At 46.7% G+C, this 15106-nt stretch overlaps 1 protein-coding gene and 1 non-coding gene across 2 annotated transcripts in view; one reads left to right on the top strand and one right to left on the bottom strand.

The window, feature by feature from the left end:
- Nucleotides 1–285: 285 nt before the first annotated feature.
- TRNAQ-CUG lies at nucleotides 286–357 on the bottom strand. The gene has a single exon. It is a non-coding gene; the product is annotated as a tRNA-Gln (tRNA).
- Nucleotides 358–1106: 749 nt separating this feature from the next.
- The window catches only part of RAB11A (RAB11A, member RAS oncogene family), a 37186-nt gene continuing 23186 nt past the window's right edge, over nucleotides 1107–15106 (top strand). The window contains exon 1 of the mRNA XM_032232764.1: nucleotides 1107–1285. Within this exon, the coding sequence (XP_032088655.1) occupies nucleotides 1243–1285 (43 nt within the window). The 5' untranslated portion in view covers nucleotides 1107–1242. The remainder of the gene's footprint in view (nucleotides 1286–15106) is intronic.

Genomic DNA, 15106 nt, shown 5'->3' on the forward strand with positions numbered 1-15106 from the left:
TCTTATATTCGTATTCCTACTTTATATTCTTCTTATTTCTTCTTCTTCTTCTATCCTTATTCTAAAGGGAGGGGCTCAGCCTGGGCACTGGGAATGCTGGAGGGGGAATTCTAAGAGTTGAAGTCCATCCTTGTTAAAGCATCCGAATTTGAAAAGCGCCGATTTTAAATGAAAAAAACAAAAAACCCATCCAGGCTCAGCGGCTCCGGAGGAAGCTCCCGGGGAAAGAAGCAGCCAAAGATTAAAAGGAGAAGATAGGGGGGGAAAAGAGAAAGACAGCTGAGCAGGTTCCACCGAGATTTGAACTCGGATCGCTGGATTCAGAGTCCAGAGTGCTAACCATTACACCATGGAACCACAGCGCCACCACGGCCGTCAGGAGCCCGTAGAAAAGCCGCCCTAGCAGAGGTTTCCTTTGCTACCTAGCAAGAGAGCGGCAGGGCTTTTGGGGTGGGGGTTTAAAGGACTACCGAGCATGCACAGAGGGCAGAAAGGAGAAGGGGGGGGGGAGGGAAAAAAGGGAGGGGGGAAAACGCTGCTGCTGCCTTTGGGGAGAAAAAGGAATTCTGCGCATGCTCTGTGGCACCGAGGGCGAATTGCAACCAGACTCAAAGGAAAAAAAATCTAAGGGGCGGGGGTGGGTGGGAAGAAGGCGGCACTCTGTACATGCTCAGGGGCCTAGCCCCTTTGCAAACCCCGCCTCTCTCCTCCACCTTCATTTTATTTTTTTATTTTTTTTCCAGTTCCACCAATTTTCTCATTCAAGGCTGCAACGAGCCGGCCGACCAGCGGGGGGCAGCAAAGAGCAGTTCTGCCTCTCAGTGGCTAGCCAGATGCGGGAAGGCTCCTCTTTCCCCCACCCTGCCCTGACAGATCAAAATCAGAGAGTCCTCCCACTTCCGGCTCCGACTCACAGGTGACACTTCCGGCACTTCCTTAATGAACCGGAAACTAGAGGCGGTCGGGGGCTACACCCTCTCCCCCGCGTCTCTCTGGCGCTCTTCTTTCTTCCTTCGGCACCGGAAGAGCTCCCCCCCCCACAGAGGGCGTAACCCCAGAAGCACTTGGAGCATTGCCCGGAAGTTGTCGTCGGTGGGCGGAGAGAAGAGCGCGCGAGGCCGGTCAGGGGGCGGAACCGGAGCGTCACTGGTCTGGAGGCGGAGGGAGCGGCGGCTGCTGCAGGGAGCGGCCCCTTGGCTCTGCCTGCGCTTCCTTCTTCGCTCAGAGGCCGCCATCACCGCCATGGGGGGCTCTCGCGACGACGAGTACGATTATCTCTTCAAAGGTGGGCTCCGAAGCGCGACCCCCGCCCACCCTGTGGGGGGAAAGTCCGACCGGAGCCTCCAGCCGGGCGGACAGCCTCCCTGGCGGGGCGGGCGCTCCTCTCCGGCCTGCCTGAGTCGCGGTGGGGGATGGGGGGCGGGCAAAACGAGGGTCTCGGGGGAACCCTCCGCCCTGGTCCCACCTTTTCTTTCTCTCAGGGGGGTCTCCCACGGGAGGGGGCGTCCGAAGCGGCCCCTCGTGACCTTGGCCCCGTTTGACCTTTCCGCCCGTCCTGCCTCGCGGGGCTGTTGTGCAGAGGAAGGAGGGGGGGATCGCCCTTCCCGAGCGGAGTCTCTGTATTGGAGGTGGGGGTGAAATGAACTGTGAAAGCAGCCTCAGTTCTCTCTGCTAGGCGCAATCCTGAGTGGGAGGGGGGGGCTCTCCTCCTTGAACCCCTGATGGGAGCCCCCTCCCCTCTATTCTCTCCTTTTTTCCTGGCCAGGGTCTCGGCATCTACTTGCCAGCTCTGCCAATCTTAGGCCTGTGGTTCCCAACCTTTTTTTGGGGGGGGCGTGCCCCACCTAAGCATCTCTAAAATCCTGATCTGCCCCCCCCAGACATAATTGTTACTTAAAAATTGAACTCTACTCAGCGAGGAAGCCTAAAAGCCCATTAACTTGGTTTAAACAAGGTTCAGATTGCCCCCCCCATTAAAAATCAACCCCCCCCCCGGTGGGGCGTGGGTTCACACGTTGGGCACCACTGGTCTAGGCAGAATCTGAATTCTCCCCATATTCATTCATTCCCTTGTTCTGGCTTTTCTGGAGAGGTGGGGGGAGATGCAGATGGGGAGGGGCTGCAGAGGCTATGGGTGCCCCACCTGCATAGGTTTTGGGAGGGGGCTGGATTTGGGGGGGTCATTGGGGGTCTTTTCTCCACCCGAAGATCCTTTGAGACCCCTTCCTTGTCAGAAGGCCCAGTAGGATGGAGGGGTGCTTCACCCTTTTTTTGCCCCCAATTAGCCAGGGCGAAATAATCCATTTCAGCATCTTTCTCATTTCCAGCCTTTAAAAAAGAACCTTTGCGTTGTAAAAAAACAAAAATCTGGAAGTGAACCTTGAACTCAAGACCAACTTTTCTCTTCTGCAGTGCAAAAAAAAATGACCTCATTTTAAAGAAAGTCCTCTGAGAAAGGTTGAATTCCTGGAGGAAATTATTACCTAGTATGCTGTGTAAAAATGGTTAGGAACAGATTTTTTTTTAGCATCTTTACCCCATTTATTTCTACCAATATGCAGGCAATCTGCTAGTCAGAGACAATTCACTTAATTCTAGCCAAACTTGTTTTTTAAAAAAGGCATTTGATTCAGGTGGAGAAAAGAAAAGAAGGGAGTAAACCAGTCAAATTAATAAATTCTAAACCTCCTTTTGGCTTTTCCCCCATTTGTGTTTCCTCCCCCACCCTCCTAATAATAAGGTTCTACATTCTGAATATGCCAGTTTATTGCCTTTTCTCCAGAATTGTCTTTCCTAGCAAGGCACAATAGTTGAATAAGGGCCAGGCAGCTCAGGGATGGGCAGGGTGGCACAAAGCATTGGCAGCAAAGGAAGTTGTCAGGTGTAACAGGAATGTCTTGTTATTATAGAATTGTTTAGGATTATTATTTCTTTTGCTTTTTATTTGTATTGTTTTTCAGTGCTCCAAAGGGTGACTTGTTATTATTGCCCCAGTACTTACTTTGTTTCTTAGAGTTTTGTGGGTACAGCAAAAATCAAATTCTTAGTAAGCTTTCTCTTGGTTGCCAGCTCTTCTAAGCACTCCTTTGATGTGAGGATCCAAACTGTTAACTTTGTTATAGTTTTTATCCGAATGATTGCTGCAATCGTTTGTTAAGAGATATTTGCAGGGTTGTGGCTTGACTTTTGTTCCAAATGTGTTGGGGATGGTAGTTTCCTGATTCGGACAAATAAAAGTTTACTCGCCCTGTTTTTTTTTTGTTTTTTTTAACTTTCAAGAAAATCTTTTTTTGAAAAGCAAATTCCCATTCTGAGAATAAGCCATTATTGCCTTGGCTATGGGTTTTAAAAAGTATAATTTTCAACTCTTCTTTGGGTGTTTCATCTACATGTTTTTGCTTCCCCAATTTTTGTGGCCCTTTGAAATAGAGGAAGTGGTTGCCAAAGCGGTAAGGCTTTTCAATCTGGAGGTTAGTGATTTAATATATTAATGAGGTTTGTTTTAAATGCATGAACTTGCAGGTTTATTTTGCATCTTTGAGGGGTGGCTGGAAAGAGAAAGCTAGCTTTGGAACCTGAGATTTCTTTTTAAAATGTATTGCACACCTTTTACAGTTAACGTACATTTATTTTTAAGGGTAAGTTGGATTCCTTTTAAAATATATTCTTCCCAAGTAGCAGTAGATCAGGGGTGTCAAACTCAAGGCCTGTGGGTCAGATCTGGCTGGCCTTTGAAACAGTGATGGAGCAGCCTGTGAAAACGGAGCTTAGGAGGGCAATGTGCGGTCCTCCCGGGCTCCATTTTCGGCCACGACAGCCTCCTGCAACCCCCTGCCAGGGAAAACGGCGCTTGGGTCGGCTGTGTGCGGCCCATTCGAGCTCCGTTTTCACTGGCAGAGGGCTGCAGGAGGCTGTCACGGCCAAAAATGAATCCCAATCGATGAATGGGATTGAGCTGGCCAGGCCCCCCGAGGTGAAACACAACCCTGATATGGCCCTCAATGAAATCGATATGCAATAGACATATCCTCCCTTGGGCTCTTCCATCCTCCTTGTTTTGCGATAGCCATTTCATGAATAGATTAGACTCCCTTTAGTTGATAGTCGTAACCCCCAGAAGTTATGCTCCCCCTGACCCACAAAACTCTGGACCTTTGGAATGCCAAACCCTGATCTGTGCAGATCACAGAGGAAGGCGATGTGGGTTGCCTGGTTCTGATTCTGCCACTGGCCTCATTTCCCTTCCTGTTGTTTCTGCCTAAATTCATTTGATGGACTGTCCTCCTTTGGGATCGGTGTACATTCTTCCCAGGTTGCTTACTCAGCTTTCTGATAGTGGACAGGATGTGCTGGGGAAGGGCCATACTTGTCTGCTGAGATAACGGGCATTTCATTATGAAAAGGAAGTATTGCACACAGCTCTGCAGCCAGCTCTTTTAGAAGTAAAGGTGAGGAAAGTGGAAACAGATACTGGGCTCATTTCCTAGGATTTAGAACTGGGTTTCCTTTTGATCAGGCCTTCCCAGTTGGAGAATCACCTTCGCAGTGAACTCAAGTTCCTTTTCAGTTCCAGGTCAGGTGTAGAACATCTGCCCGATGATGCCGATTATAGTTAACATCTTCCAAGACCAAGGAAGAATAATTAGCCTTGTCACATTATTCTCATACTGACTCACATATTGGAAATGCCTCTAAGTGCTTTCCTATATTATTTTTCAGATCATTTTGGCCTGCATGACATGAATATCATTTGAATTTCAAACAACCCCCTGGTAATACTGGTATTCGTTCGTTCACTCCATTTATATCCATGACATCTTGAGTGTTATTAATTTACACCCTGCCTTTATTTATTTATTACAAATCAGGCAGCAAACACACACCATATACTTTCTACGTAGCAATAATCACCATGTGGATTGGGCTGAAAAAGAGGGACTGGCCCAAAGTTTCCCAGCTGGCTTTCATGCTAAGGCAAGTCTTGAACTCATGTCTCTTCCTTCGTAGCTTGGTGCCTCGTGATACTTTACCAATATCATAAATTTTAAAAATCATCAATCAGCATTTAAAACATCCACACTTACAATAACCTAACAGTCTTAACTAATGTAAGGACTACAAACATAAAATAGAATTGAAACAGTATGACTTTAATCAAATACAGGTAATCCTTGATTGCAGCCATTCGTTTAGTGACTGTTTAAAGTTACAATGGCACTGAAAAAAATGTCTGTGTTTCACACTTATGACCTTGGGAGCAGCATGGTCATGTGATCAGAATCGGATGCTTGGCAACTGTTTCATATTTATGACTGTTGCAGTGTCCCAGAGGCATGTGATCGGCTTTTGCGACTTTCTGACACGCAAACTCAATGGGGAAGCCATTGTCTGCAAGGAATATAAATCCTTCCATTCCCTCACTGTTCTGACCCCCTCCTCCGTCCAGTAACGAAAGCAGAGACAAGCTTAACTAGAATGTACTTTTAATAGCAAGAAGCCACAATCTCGGTGGCTGAAAGCCAAGCAAAGAAACAGATAAGAACCTTGGCAGCAAGTCCGACAAACCTTGGCAGCAATTCAAGACAAATCTTGGCAGCAATTCAGCCTGCCAAGTTAGTTACGTTCTCTTTAGTCAAGCCAATGCGTTGACTTCTGCAAGAGGGGCGTGTCACAAGCAGTCTTTTTTATAGTATCGAGAGGAGCCTAATGACCACCAGCTGAGCGCAATTACCTCCTGTAATTGCGTAATTGCTCCTGACACCGAGTAGCTCTTCGATGGCGTGCATCCAGGAAGAACTCACTGCTGGTTTCTGGATCACTCTCCCTTGTCTCCTCCCCACTGGTCCAAGGCTCAGGTGTCACCTGGTGGCTAACCAGTCTCTCTGTGCCCTGCTCAGAGTCAGAACCCTGTCCAAGGTCCTCCACATCTTCCAGGGCCAACTCATAGGACCCCTCGCTATCGGAGTCTGGTGGCAGCTCCAACGGCTCCTGCTGGGCCACAACACCCCACCATCCTGTCAGAGCTGAAGAAGCTTCTTGGATGAGAAGTGAAATGTCTTCAAAAGAAAAAACAAGAAAATCCAATTGCCTCCTGAAAAAAAAAGCACCTTTGGGATAGCCATGACTTGGATGACTGAGAATCTCTACAGACCTTTAGCTACACAATTTGGGATGAAGACCCTTCGAATGGTGTGGGAGTAGAAATGTATTTCCAGAAAAAAAAATTGCAGACTACAGGCACCATTTGAACTACTCAGGTGACCCTGAGGACACAGACAATCCTCCAAGTGGCCTTAATGACTCTCTAAAAGGATGCAAATGACCAGCTGTCTGCAAGGAATATAAATCCTTCCATTTCCCCACCATCCTGTCAGAGCTGAAGAAGCTTCTTGGATGAGAAGCAAAGAAAAAACAAGTAAGTCCAGTGGCCTTGTGAAAAAAGCACCTTTGGGACAACCATGACCTTGGATGACGGAGAATCTCTCTACAGACTTAATGGGGAAGCCAGGTTCACTTAACAACTGTGTTATTAACTTAACAACCACAGTGATTCATTCACTTAACAACTGTGGCAAGAAAGATTGTAAAGCTCACTTAACTATCTTGCTTAGCAGTGGAAATTTTGGACTTAACTGGGGTCGAAAGCCGAGGAGCACTTTTAAGAAAAGTTTACATAGCAAGTTCAAACAATGAAAACCTTGCTCATGTGCCATGAAACATTGCTTTCTGGGAAGGTAGCTTTATTTCCATCATGCAAATTGGGAAGAGAAATTGCCATAATAATGGCAGAATTTTGGTGCAACAAATGTGCTACTGGAGCTTGTTAGGTTGAATGTATTGGCTTTTCCTGCTACAAGTGATTAAACGAACCAGAGGTGCCCTGTCTTAAAAGTTGCCCAATGTGGGAAAAACCTGATCTAGAACTTCAGTATTTCTCAAGCTTTGCCACTTTAGGATGTATGGATGTATGGACCAATGCCCAAAATTCCCTAGCCATCAAGTTCGCCCATCTTAAAGTGGCCAAGTTGAGAAACTTTTGCTTTAGACCAGGGGCCCCCAAACTTGGCAACTTTAAGACATGTGGACTTCAACTCCCAGAATTCTCCAGCCAGCTCTGCTGGGAGTTACAGTCGTTTGAAAACCAAAAGGCTAAAGTCACTTATATGCAATATGTTCTTATGGACTTATAATCTCAACACTCATGACTTGGAAGGCTAAAGATTGGAGGTGGGATGAGGAAAAGTACCGTATTTCTCCATAGTGAGGGGAGGAGTATCCAGGATTGTTGACCTTATCCTCTCGTTGATTGGACTGAGTCAGATAAGCTCTTGGTATATGCCCTTGGTCCACAGGCATCACCCAGTTATCGATTCAGTCCCTCAACTGGACGGTTTGCCATCCTGGCTCTCCGATAAATTTGAAGATATTTGAAGAAAAGAAAAAATTCAATTGTCTCCCTACCGCAGCAGCCACATGCGAGCTGGAAGCTCCCTGAGCTGCGAGGGATTGCCAACAGCCCCCCCTTCCCCCCCCCCAGGGGCAGCACGCTGCCCAGGCCTCTGAGTGAGACAAGCATCACTCAGAAAAGAAATCTGCTGGGCAAGCAGGAGACAAAGGGCACAAGCCTTCCAAAGGCAAGCCCTCTCACGGAGGCTCCAGCAGCGCCAGAGCACTCCAGCGGGAGAGCTTCCCACAAGAGTCGAGCGGTGAGCCGTGGCTGATTAAAACGCCCCGGAGGGCCTGCGCTGGTAGCGATCACCAGAGAACAAGGTGAGAGCCGGAGAGGCTCAGAAAGAGCTGCGGGAGGCAGGGGGAGGCGAGAGAGAGAGCCCCCAGCAAGCCGCTTGGCAGCCTACAAAGGCACAAGCCATTTCCATGTGCTCCAGCAAAGAGGAGCTTTTTGAATTTGGAGCCGGGGCCATTTTTGAAACCATGTGGCCAAAATGGCAGCCCCCAGCAGCTCAGAGGAGGCCGGTAGGAGCCGAGCTCTCAGCCCTGCAGCAGCAACCACCAGAGGCATGGAGGAGCCCTTAAAAAGATTAGAGACCATCGCAGCGGCATTAGCCAAGGACGGGGGAGGCAAGCAAAGGCCAAAAGGAGGCATATCTCCATCAAGGGGGCTAAAGAGGCAGGCTGTGGATCAATCCCCCCCCCCCAAAGCCTACCTCCAAGTATGAAAGGCAGAGGCATCTGTCACAAGGCCAGCAGCAGGAACCTGAGGAATGATTACCAGGTTTCTCTTCATCTGGCATGGCTGCAGAAGGGGACCCCTCCCTCCAGGTGAGGATTCCCTTTGGCTTTGTCATCCTGTGTTCCGGCAACCTTGCTATCACGATTTATGCAAGCGCTAGTCAATCCTTTTCTGAGTGCCTGACTAGCCGGAGAAGCCCAGACAGGGCAACGAGGCTCAGATAATTGCTGAGGCTTCCCCTTTAAAGAAGGTCTTCCCTTTAAGGAAAAACTTCTCCTTTAAGGACGAGAAAGGAAAACAGTGCAGGGGGGGGGGGCAAGAAGACTCTCAATGATCTGCTGTTAACAGCAGGAGGCCACAGGTGAGAGCGGCAGCTCTTAGTTGCACAAGCCATTTTTTCAAAGTCCTGAGGGCAGGGCTATTGTATTTGCCCCACAGAGCCATTTGAAAAGAAGGGGGAGGAGAGCCCCCGCATGGCCCAAGATGGCGGCCCCACGTGGCCCAAGATGGCGGCCCCCTGCAGCTCGGAGGACACAAGCACAGAAGAGCCTCCAATCAGGTTAGAGATTACCCCTGAAGGTCCATCCAAGGGTAGGGGCGACTAGGCAAAGAGCAGAATACAATTCAATACAATACAATAGCAGAGTTGGAAGGAACCTTGGAGGTCTTCTAGTCCAAACTCCTGCCTAGGCAGGAAACCCTATACCGTTTCAGACAAAGGGCTATCCAACATCTTTTTAAAGAAACTTCTAGTGTTGGGGCATTCTCAACTTCTGGAGGCAAGCTGTTCCACTTATTAATTGTCCTTACTCTCAGGAAATTAGTATCTTGGATATTAGAAATTAGTATCTAATCTTGGAGCTCCAAGATCGCACGTCATGTCATTGCAACGTCAGCTCCTCCTCCCAAAACACACCAAGGTTTTGAAGAGGCAAATTAAAAAAAAAAAGTTTTTGCACTCTGCAGACTTCTCAAAAACAGCCTGTTTTTCGCAAAAATTGGCCTGTTTTTTTCCCCAAGAAAAGGGCATGAATAGCCTTTAGGAGCCTTGCAGCGTGCTCCTGGGGGGGGGGGAATTGAGCAAAAGACGGCCCCTTTTTCGCTCATTTCTGCCCTCCCCAGCCCCCAGGAGCATTCTGCAAAGCTCCTAAAGACTATGCACGGCCATTTTGATGAAGGGGCGGGGTTTGGGAGGCAAAAAAATGCTGTATTCAGTATAAGATGCACCCAGATTTTCAGCCTCTTTTTTGAGGGGAAAAAGGTGCGTCTTATACTCCGAAAAATATGGTATCTGTTGTTGAAGCTGCCTACTGGTTCATCCATAATGACTGTCAGTGGATGAACATTAAACAAGGAGAGATCCACCTGGAACTAAGATTTCCTAACAATTAACCAGTGAAGCAGGTTGCCTTCAGAAGTTTGTGGGTGCCAAAAAACCTCATTTATTTCAGATCAGCTTAAGTAGCTTTGATCCCAGAAGAGCAATTCCCTGGTGCACATTCACGCGCCGGGAAGATAATCATCTGGTTTCTGGCTTGTCCATGCGCACCGGCCACTTGGTCTTCATGCATGCCAGAAACCGGAAGACCAGGTGGCTGGTGTGCATATGTGCCGGAAACAGGTAGATCATCTTCCCGATGCGCAAATGTGCTCTGGGCAGCTGCTCTTAACGTTTTCCGGTGCTCCCGCATGCATGAAGACCAGCTGCCCAGTGCACCAGAACCCGGAAGAGCAACGGGCGATGGCTCGTGTGCCCGGAGAGATGGCTCCATGTGGCATTCCGGCCCACGTGCCATAGGTTTGCCATCACAGCTCTATGTTTACCATCTGCCAGTCCCTCAATCAAACTCTACAGGTTACTGTCCAATGTTGCTAATTTTATTTCTACAATAAGTTATTGTTTAAAGAAAATAACATAGTTGTGGCTGAGAAACACATCACTTTAGTTTCCTTTTGAGATGTGCCATTTGATCTGTCTGACACCTCTTCTGGAAATGTGGAGCCTTCAGAGAAGGTAGACGCAAACATCCAAAGTTCTAACAGTTTAGTCTGAAATCCAAATCTTCCCCTTTCTGCAGGGCTCGTGCAAGATATTTGTCCTGATAGAGGAGGGGTAAGATTTCGGAGAGACGCTTTAGATCAGGGGTGTCAAGGCCTGAGAGCCGGATCCAGCCTGGGGGGTGCTTAGATCTGGCCCGGGGGGGGGGGGGGGCTGAAAATCGCAAAGGACTGGCCCAAAGTGCCTCTGTCAGTGAAAGCGGAGCTTGGGAGGGCTATGCACGGCCCTCTCGAGCTCTGTTTTCACTGGCAGAAGGCTGCAGGAGGCCATCCCAGCAGAAAACGGAGCTCAAGAGCCTCTTTTCACTGGCAGAAGGTTGTTGGAGGCCACTCAAGAGCCCATTTTCGCACTTGGGCCACCATAGGTGCCCCCCAACACAAGTGACATCATGCTGACCACACCCACTCTGGTCACATCCATCCCAGCCAAACACAAACCTGATGCGGCCCGCGGTGAAATCAAGTTTCCCACCCCTGCTTTAGAGGATGACAGGATGAGCAGGACATCCTCAAAGGAGCAGCAGAGATCAGCAACCAGAAGGCGACTTCTGGCTGCCTTCATCTCTCCAGAAAAAGTAGAGAGAGATTATGAGTTTGCCCACATGCGCTCCTTGTGAGTATCTTGCAGAGACAGAGATTTTTGCAATCAACTCATGAGTGGCTTAGAGTCTAGGGATCCCTTCTAATCTTGCAGTCACAATGTACTCTGTGTGGGTCAAAAGCTCAGCTGATCTTCATTTTTTGAATTGACTTTGAATTGCTTTTTATTTATTGAGAACTTTTGGATCAATATGTTTTACAACATTCCTTGCGTTGAATTCTTGAAGAAAGAAGTTGTACCGTATTTTCACGACTATAAGCCGCACTGAAAATCCTAAAATTTGATCCAAAACCGGCAGTGCGGCTTATAACCCGGTGCGCTTTATATGTGAAAAAAGATCTCCCAGCTGCTTTCGTGGCTTCCTGGAGCGCCAAGAACCTTCGCGCTCTTCTCCGCTCCTCGCGACTGCAGTAGATGTCCAGAAGCGGCTTTTGGGGCTAATGGGGATTGGATTTCCAGCTCGATAGCCCCTGCCGCTTCTGGACGTCTATTGCAGTTGTGAGGAGCCGAGGAGAGTGTGGAGAAGAGCGCGAAGGTTCTTGGCGCTCCAGGAAGCTGCGAAAGCAGCTGGGAGAGGCGCGCGGTTTGGTTTCTCCTCCCTGGATGTCGCAGCAGCAGCCCCAAACTCACCGATCTCAGTGTTTTTCGCATGAGATCGGTGAGTTTGGGGCTGCTGCTGCGACATCCAGGGAGGAGAAACCAAGCCGTGCGCCTCTCCCAGCTGCTTTCGCAGCTTCCTGGAGCGCCAAGAACCTTCGTGCTCTTCTCCGCTCCTCGTGACTGCAACAGATGTCCAGAAGCGTCGGGAAACATGCGGCTTATAACCCGGTGCGCTTTATATGTGGAAAAAGTTTGAAAAATTAACGTTAATTGATACTGCGGCTTATAATCCGGTGCGGCTTTTGGTCGTGAAAATACGGTAAGTGCAAGATTAAGGACTTAAGAAAATGAGGGAGAGTAAATATCAAAAACATGATTAGAATCTTTATTTTAGAAAGTTATAAAAGGGTTAAAAGGTCCAGAGGGATTTCAAATAATTATAAGAAACCTTCCCATGGGAAAATGCTGTTATTTAGTAAAAAAAAACAACACATTTTTTAAAATGTCAGACACTAGAGAACGTAAATAAACTGAAGTTTATAATTCAAAATACTTACATTTGCCTTAGTAACACAAAATGGAGCAAAATAGTTTAATTTTGGATGAACTGAAAGGCACTTTTGAACAATAAACTCAAGAATCTTAAAATTGTCTGCTATCATAGACTAACTGGTTTTAAAAGAGATTATAGAATGGAAACAAGTTTTACTGGCCAAGGCAGGCTGATTTGAATATGGATTTAAAAATGATAGGTTACAAGAATGGTAAGTAAAAAGATGTTATACTGGATATACAAATGAAACCAACTCAAGTCTTAGTAATTATAAGGGATATAAAAATAAGAAACCAAAAGAATGACTTGGGTACTTTTCTTATTTTGAATTTGGAAGAGACTTGTGGAAATTTTGAAGGATTTTCTGAGAAGGAACAGAGACACCATTAAAAGAAATTAACTTCTGAGAAATTATTTAAATAGACTAAAGATTAACATTGTTAAAACCAAAGGGAAGCAATATAAAGTTGGCTTAGGTATAAAATATAAATGTTATTTCTGGTAACCCCCAATGGACTTTTGCTGACCTGAACTGAATATATGGGAAACAGAGATGTTTTATTGTATTTTCAGAGAAAATGATAAACTGCTGAAATTGCTTGTACATGCAGTGATGAAGGGAGAAGTTACTTATTTATATGTTTCTTTTCTTTTTTTATTTATCTTTTTTCCTTTTCTCTTTTTATTTTCTGCACTTTATTTTTTTAATTCATATTCATGTATGTTTAGCTTGTATTAGTTTCTTCATCTTTGAAATTATATACTCCCCCCCCCCCCTCATTCAATCATGTTCAATTCTCAGAAACTTTCTGGACAGATCCCTGCAGTTTTCTTGGCAATGTTTTTTTTAACAAATCAGAATTAAAAGGATCAAGATTTTCTTTGTGAGCTTGATTTCCTATTCTTATTTGGGACTGATTGGGGGGGGGTCACTCATCTGATTTTACTAAACACTAATTTTTGTGGAGAACAGAGACTGGGCTGGCTATTTGTATTCTTATATCAGGAGTAACTCAATGGTCCTTGTAGAATAGATTAGCCTTTTTATTGTGAATTTGACTGGGGGGGGGTGGGATTCTATTGTCCGAGTTAAGTTTCATGGCATAGTTGGCATTCTAATGCACAAAGTTGGATTCCATGGGTGAGAGGCAAATCCTGCTTCTCCTGTAATCCCTCAAATCCAGATCTTTTCCAGAAGCAAATTCCTCATCTAGTTAAGGCACCAGGTTGGAAAGCAGGAGACATGGAGTTCTAGCTTTGCCTTAGGCATAAAAGCCAGCTGGGTATCTATGGGCCAATCACCAGGAGACTGAGAGTTCTAGTCCTGCCTTAGATACAAAAGCTAGCCCAACCCATCTCAAGTTTGTTGTGGGGAAGGTAGGAGGAGGAAGAAGGTGTGTGTGTGGGGCTACATTTGCCGCTTTGAGTTATTTGTAAATTAATAAAAGCGGGATATAAAAAAATAAAATAATAATTTAAAAAAATGTGCAAGATTGGATATCACTTAGAGCAGTGTTTTTCAACCTTTTTCTGCAAAGGCACACTTTTTTCATGAAAAAAATCACGAGGCACACCACCATTAGAAAATGTTAAAAAAAATTAACTCTGTGCCTATATTGACTATAGGCAGGTGTTTTTCCCACGGCACACCTTACACTATGTCACGGCACACTAGTGTGCCGCGGCACAGTGGTTGAAAAACACTGACTTAGAGAAGGGGCGATTTCACAGAAGGGCTTTGGAGGCCCTGCAGTTTGACCTTCTTGCTACATTTACCCTTGGCTGAACTTGTTTCGCTGGCTTCCGCCATTCTTGGCCCAGGCTGATGGGAGTTGTTGTGTTGTAACATGTTTGGGAATTTCGGCACAGACAGGAGAACTTTGCACCAGTTCTGCTTCCTGTTTTGGCCTTCCAGTCCCCACCTCATGTTAAGTTTGAGCTGCTTTGGAGACTCTGGGCCACGTTCAGAGTTTGGAAAGTTGGGCAAAGCGGACCTGTCATTCTCCTCATCCACTCGAGTGGTCCTCAACTTCCCAGGCAGGAAAAAAAAAGAGTTTTGCCCCATTTTAGGACCTTCCTTGCCATGTTGTTAAAAGAATTCCTGCAGTTGTTAAGTTAACAACACGGCTGTTAAGTGAATTTAATTTCCCCATTGACTTTGCTTGTCAGAAGGTCGCAAAAAAGGGATCACATGACCCCAGGACACGGCAACCGTCATAAATATGAATCAGTTGCCAATTTTGATCGCCCGACCATGGGGATGCTTCAGGGGTCTTAAGTATGAAAAAACCACTATAAGTCACTGGTCCTGGTTGTCTCAAAGGTCCTTTTTTCAGGAGGCAACTAGACTTTCTTGTTTTTTCTTTGAAGACGTTTCGCTCCTCATCCAAGAGGCTTCTTCAGCTCTGTCTGGATGGTGGGGAAATGGAAGGATTTATATTCCTTGCAGATAGCTGGTCATTTGCATCCTTTTAGAGGGTCCTTGAAGCACTTGGAGGTTTCCTTGTGCCCTCAGGGTCACCTGAGTGGTGCAAATAGTTCCTGGAGTCTGCAATTCTTTCCCTTTGAAAATCCATTCCTTCTCCCACATCATTCCAAGGGTGTTCATCCTAAATTGGATAGCTAAAAGTCTGTAAAGGTTCTCAGTCACCTAGGTCATCCCCTTTGAATGGTGTGGGAATAGGAATGGATTTCCAGAGGGGGCGGGGATTGCAAATTGCAGAAACCAGGAGCACCACTCAGGTGACCCTGAGGACACAGATACCCCCCCCCCCCAAATGCATTTGTTGCAGAGTCTTGTTGGAAGAAATGTCCTTCTGGGTTCAGCTCCAAATGGGGAAAAAAACACTGGAAACACGGAGGCTGTTTGGAAAGATGGTTTAATGGTGGACAGGATCACATGGCTTGAGCTCCTGAACAGAAAAGGTGGATCCCCTGCTTCCAGATGTTGGGTGAAGAAGAAAAAAGGGAGAAGGGGCTTAAAGTTCCTAGTTTTATGCCCTCTCTGGCCTTTGAGCTTGAGCTTGTATTCTGATTGGTTGTCAGGCTCTCATGGGGCCATGCAGCGGCAACTCTTTAGGTTGTGCTTTGAGTCCAAGTTTGG

Source organism: Thamnophis elegans, chromosome 16, assembly GCF_009769535.1.
Source record: "Thamnophis elegans isolate rThaEle1 chromosome 16, rThaEle1.pri, whole genome shotgun sequence".
NCBI classification, from domain to species: Eukaryota; Metazoa; Chordata; class Lepidosauria; order Squamata; family Colubridae; genus Thamnophis; species Thamnophis elegans.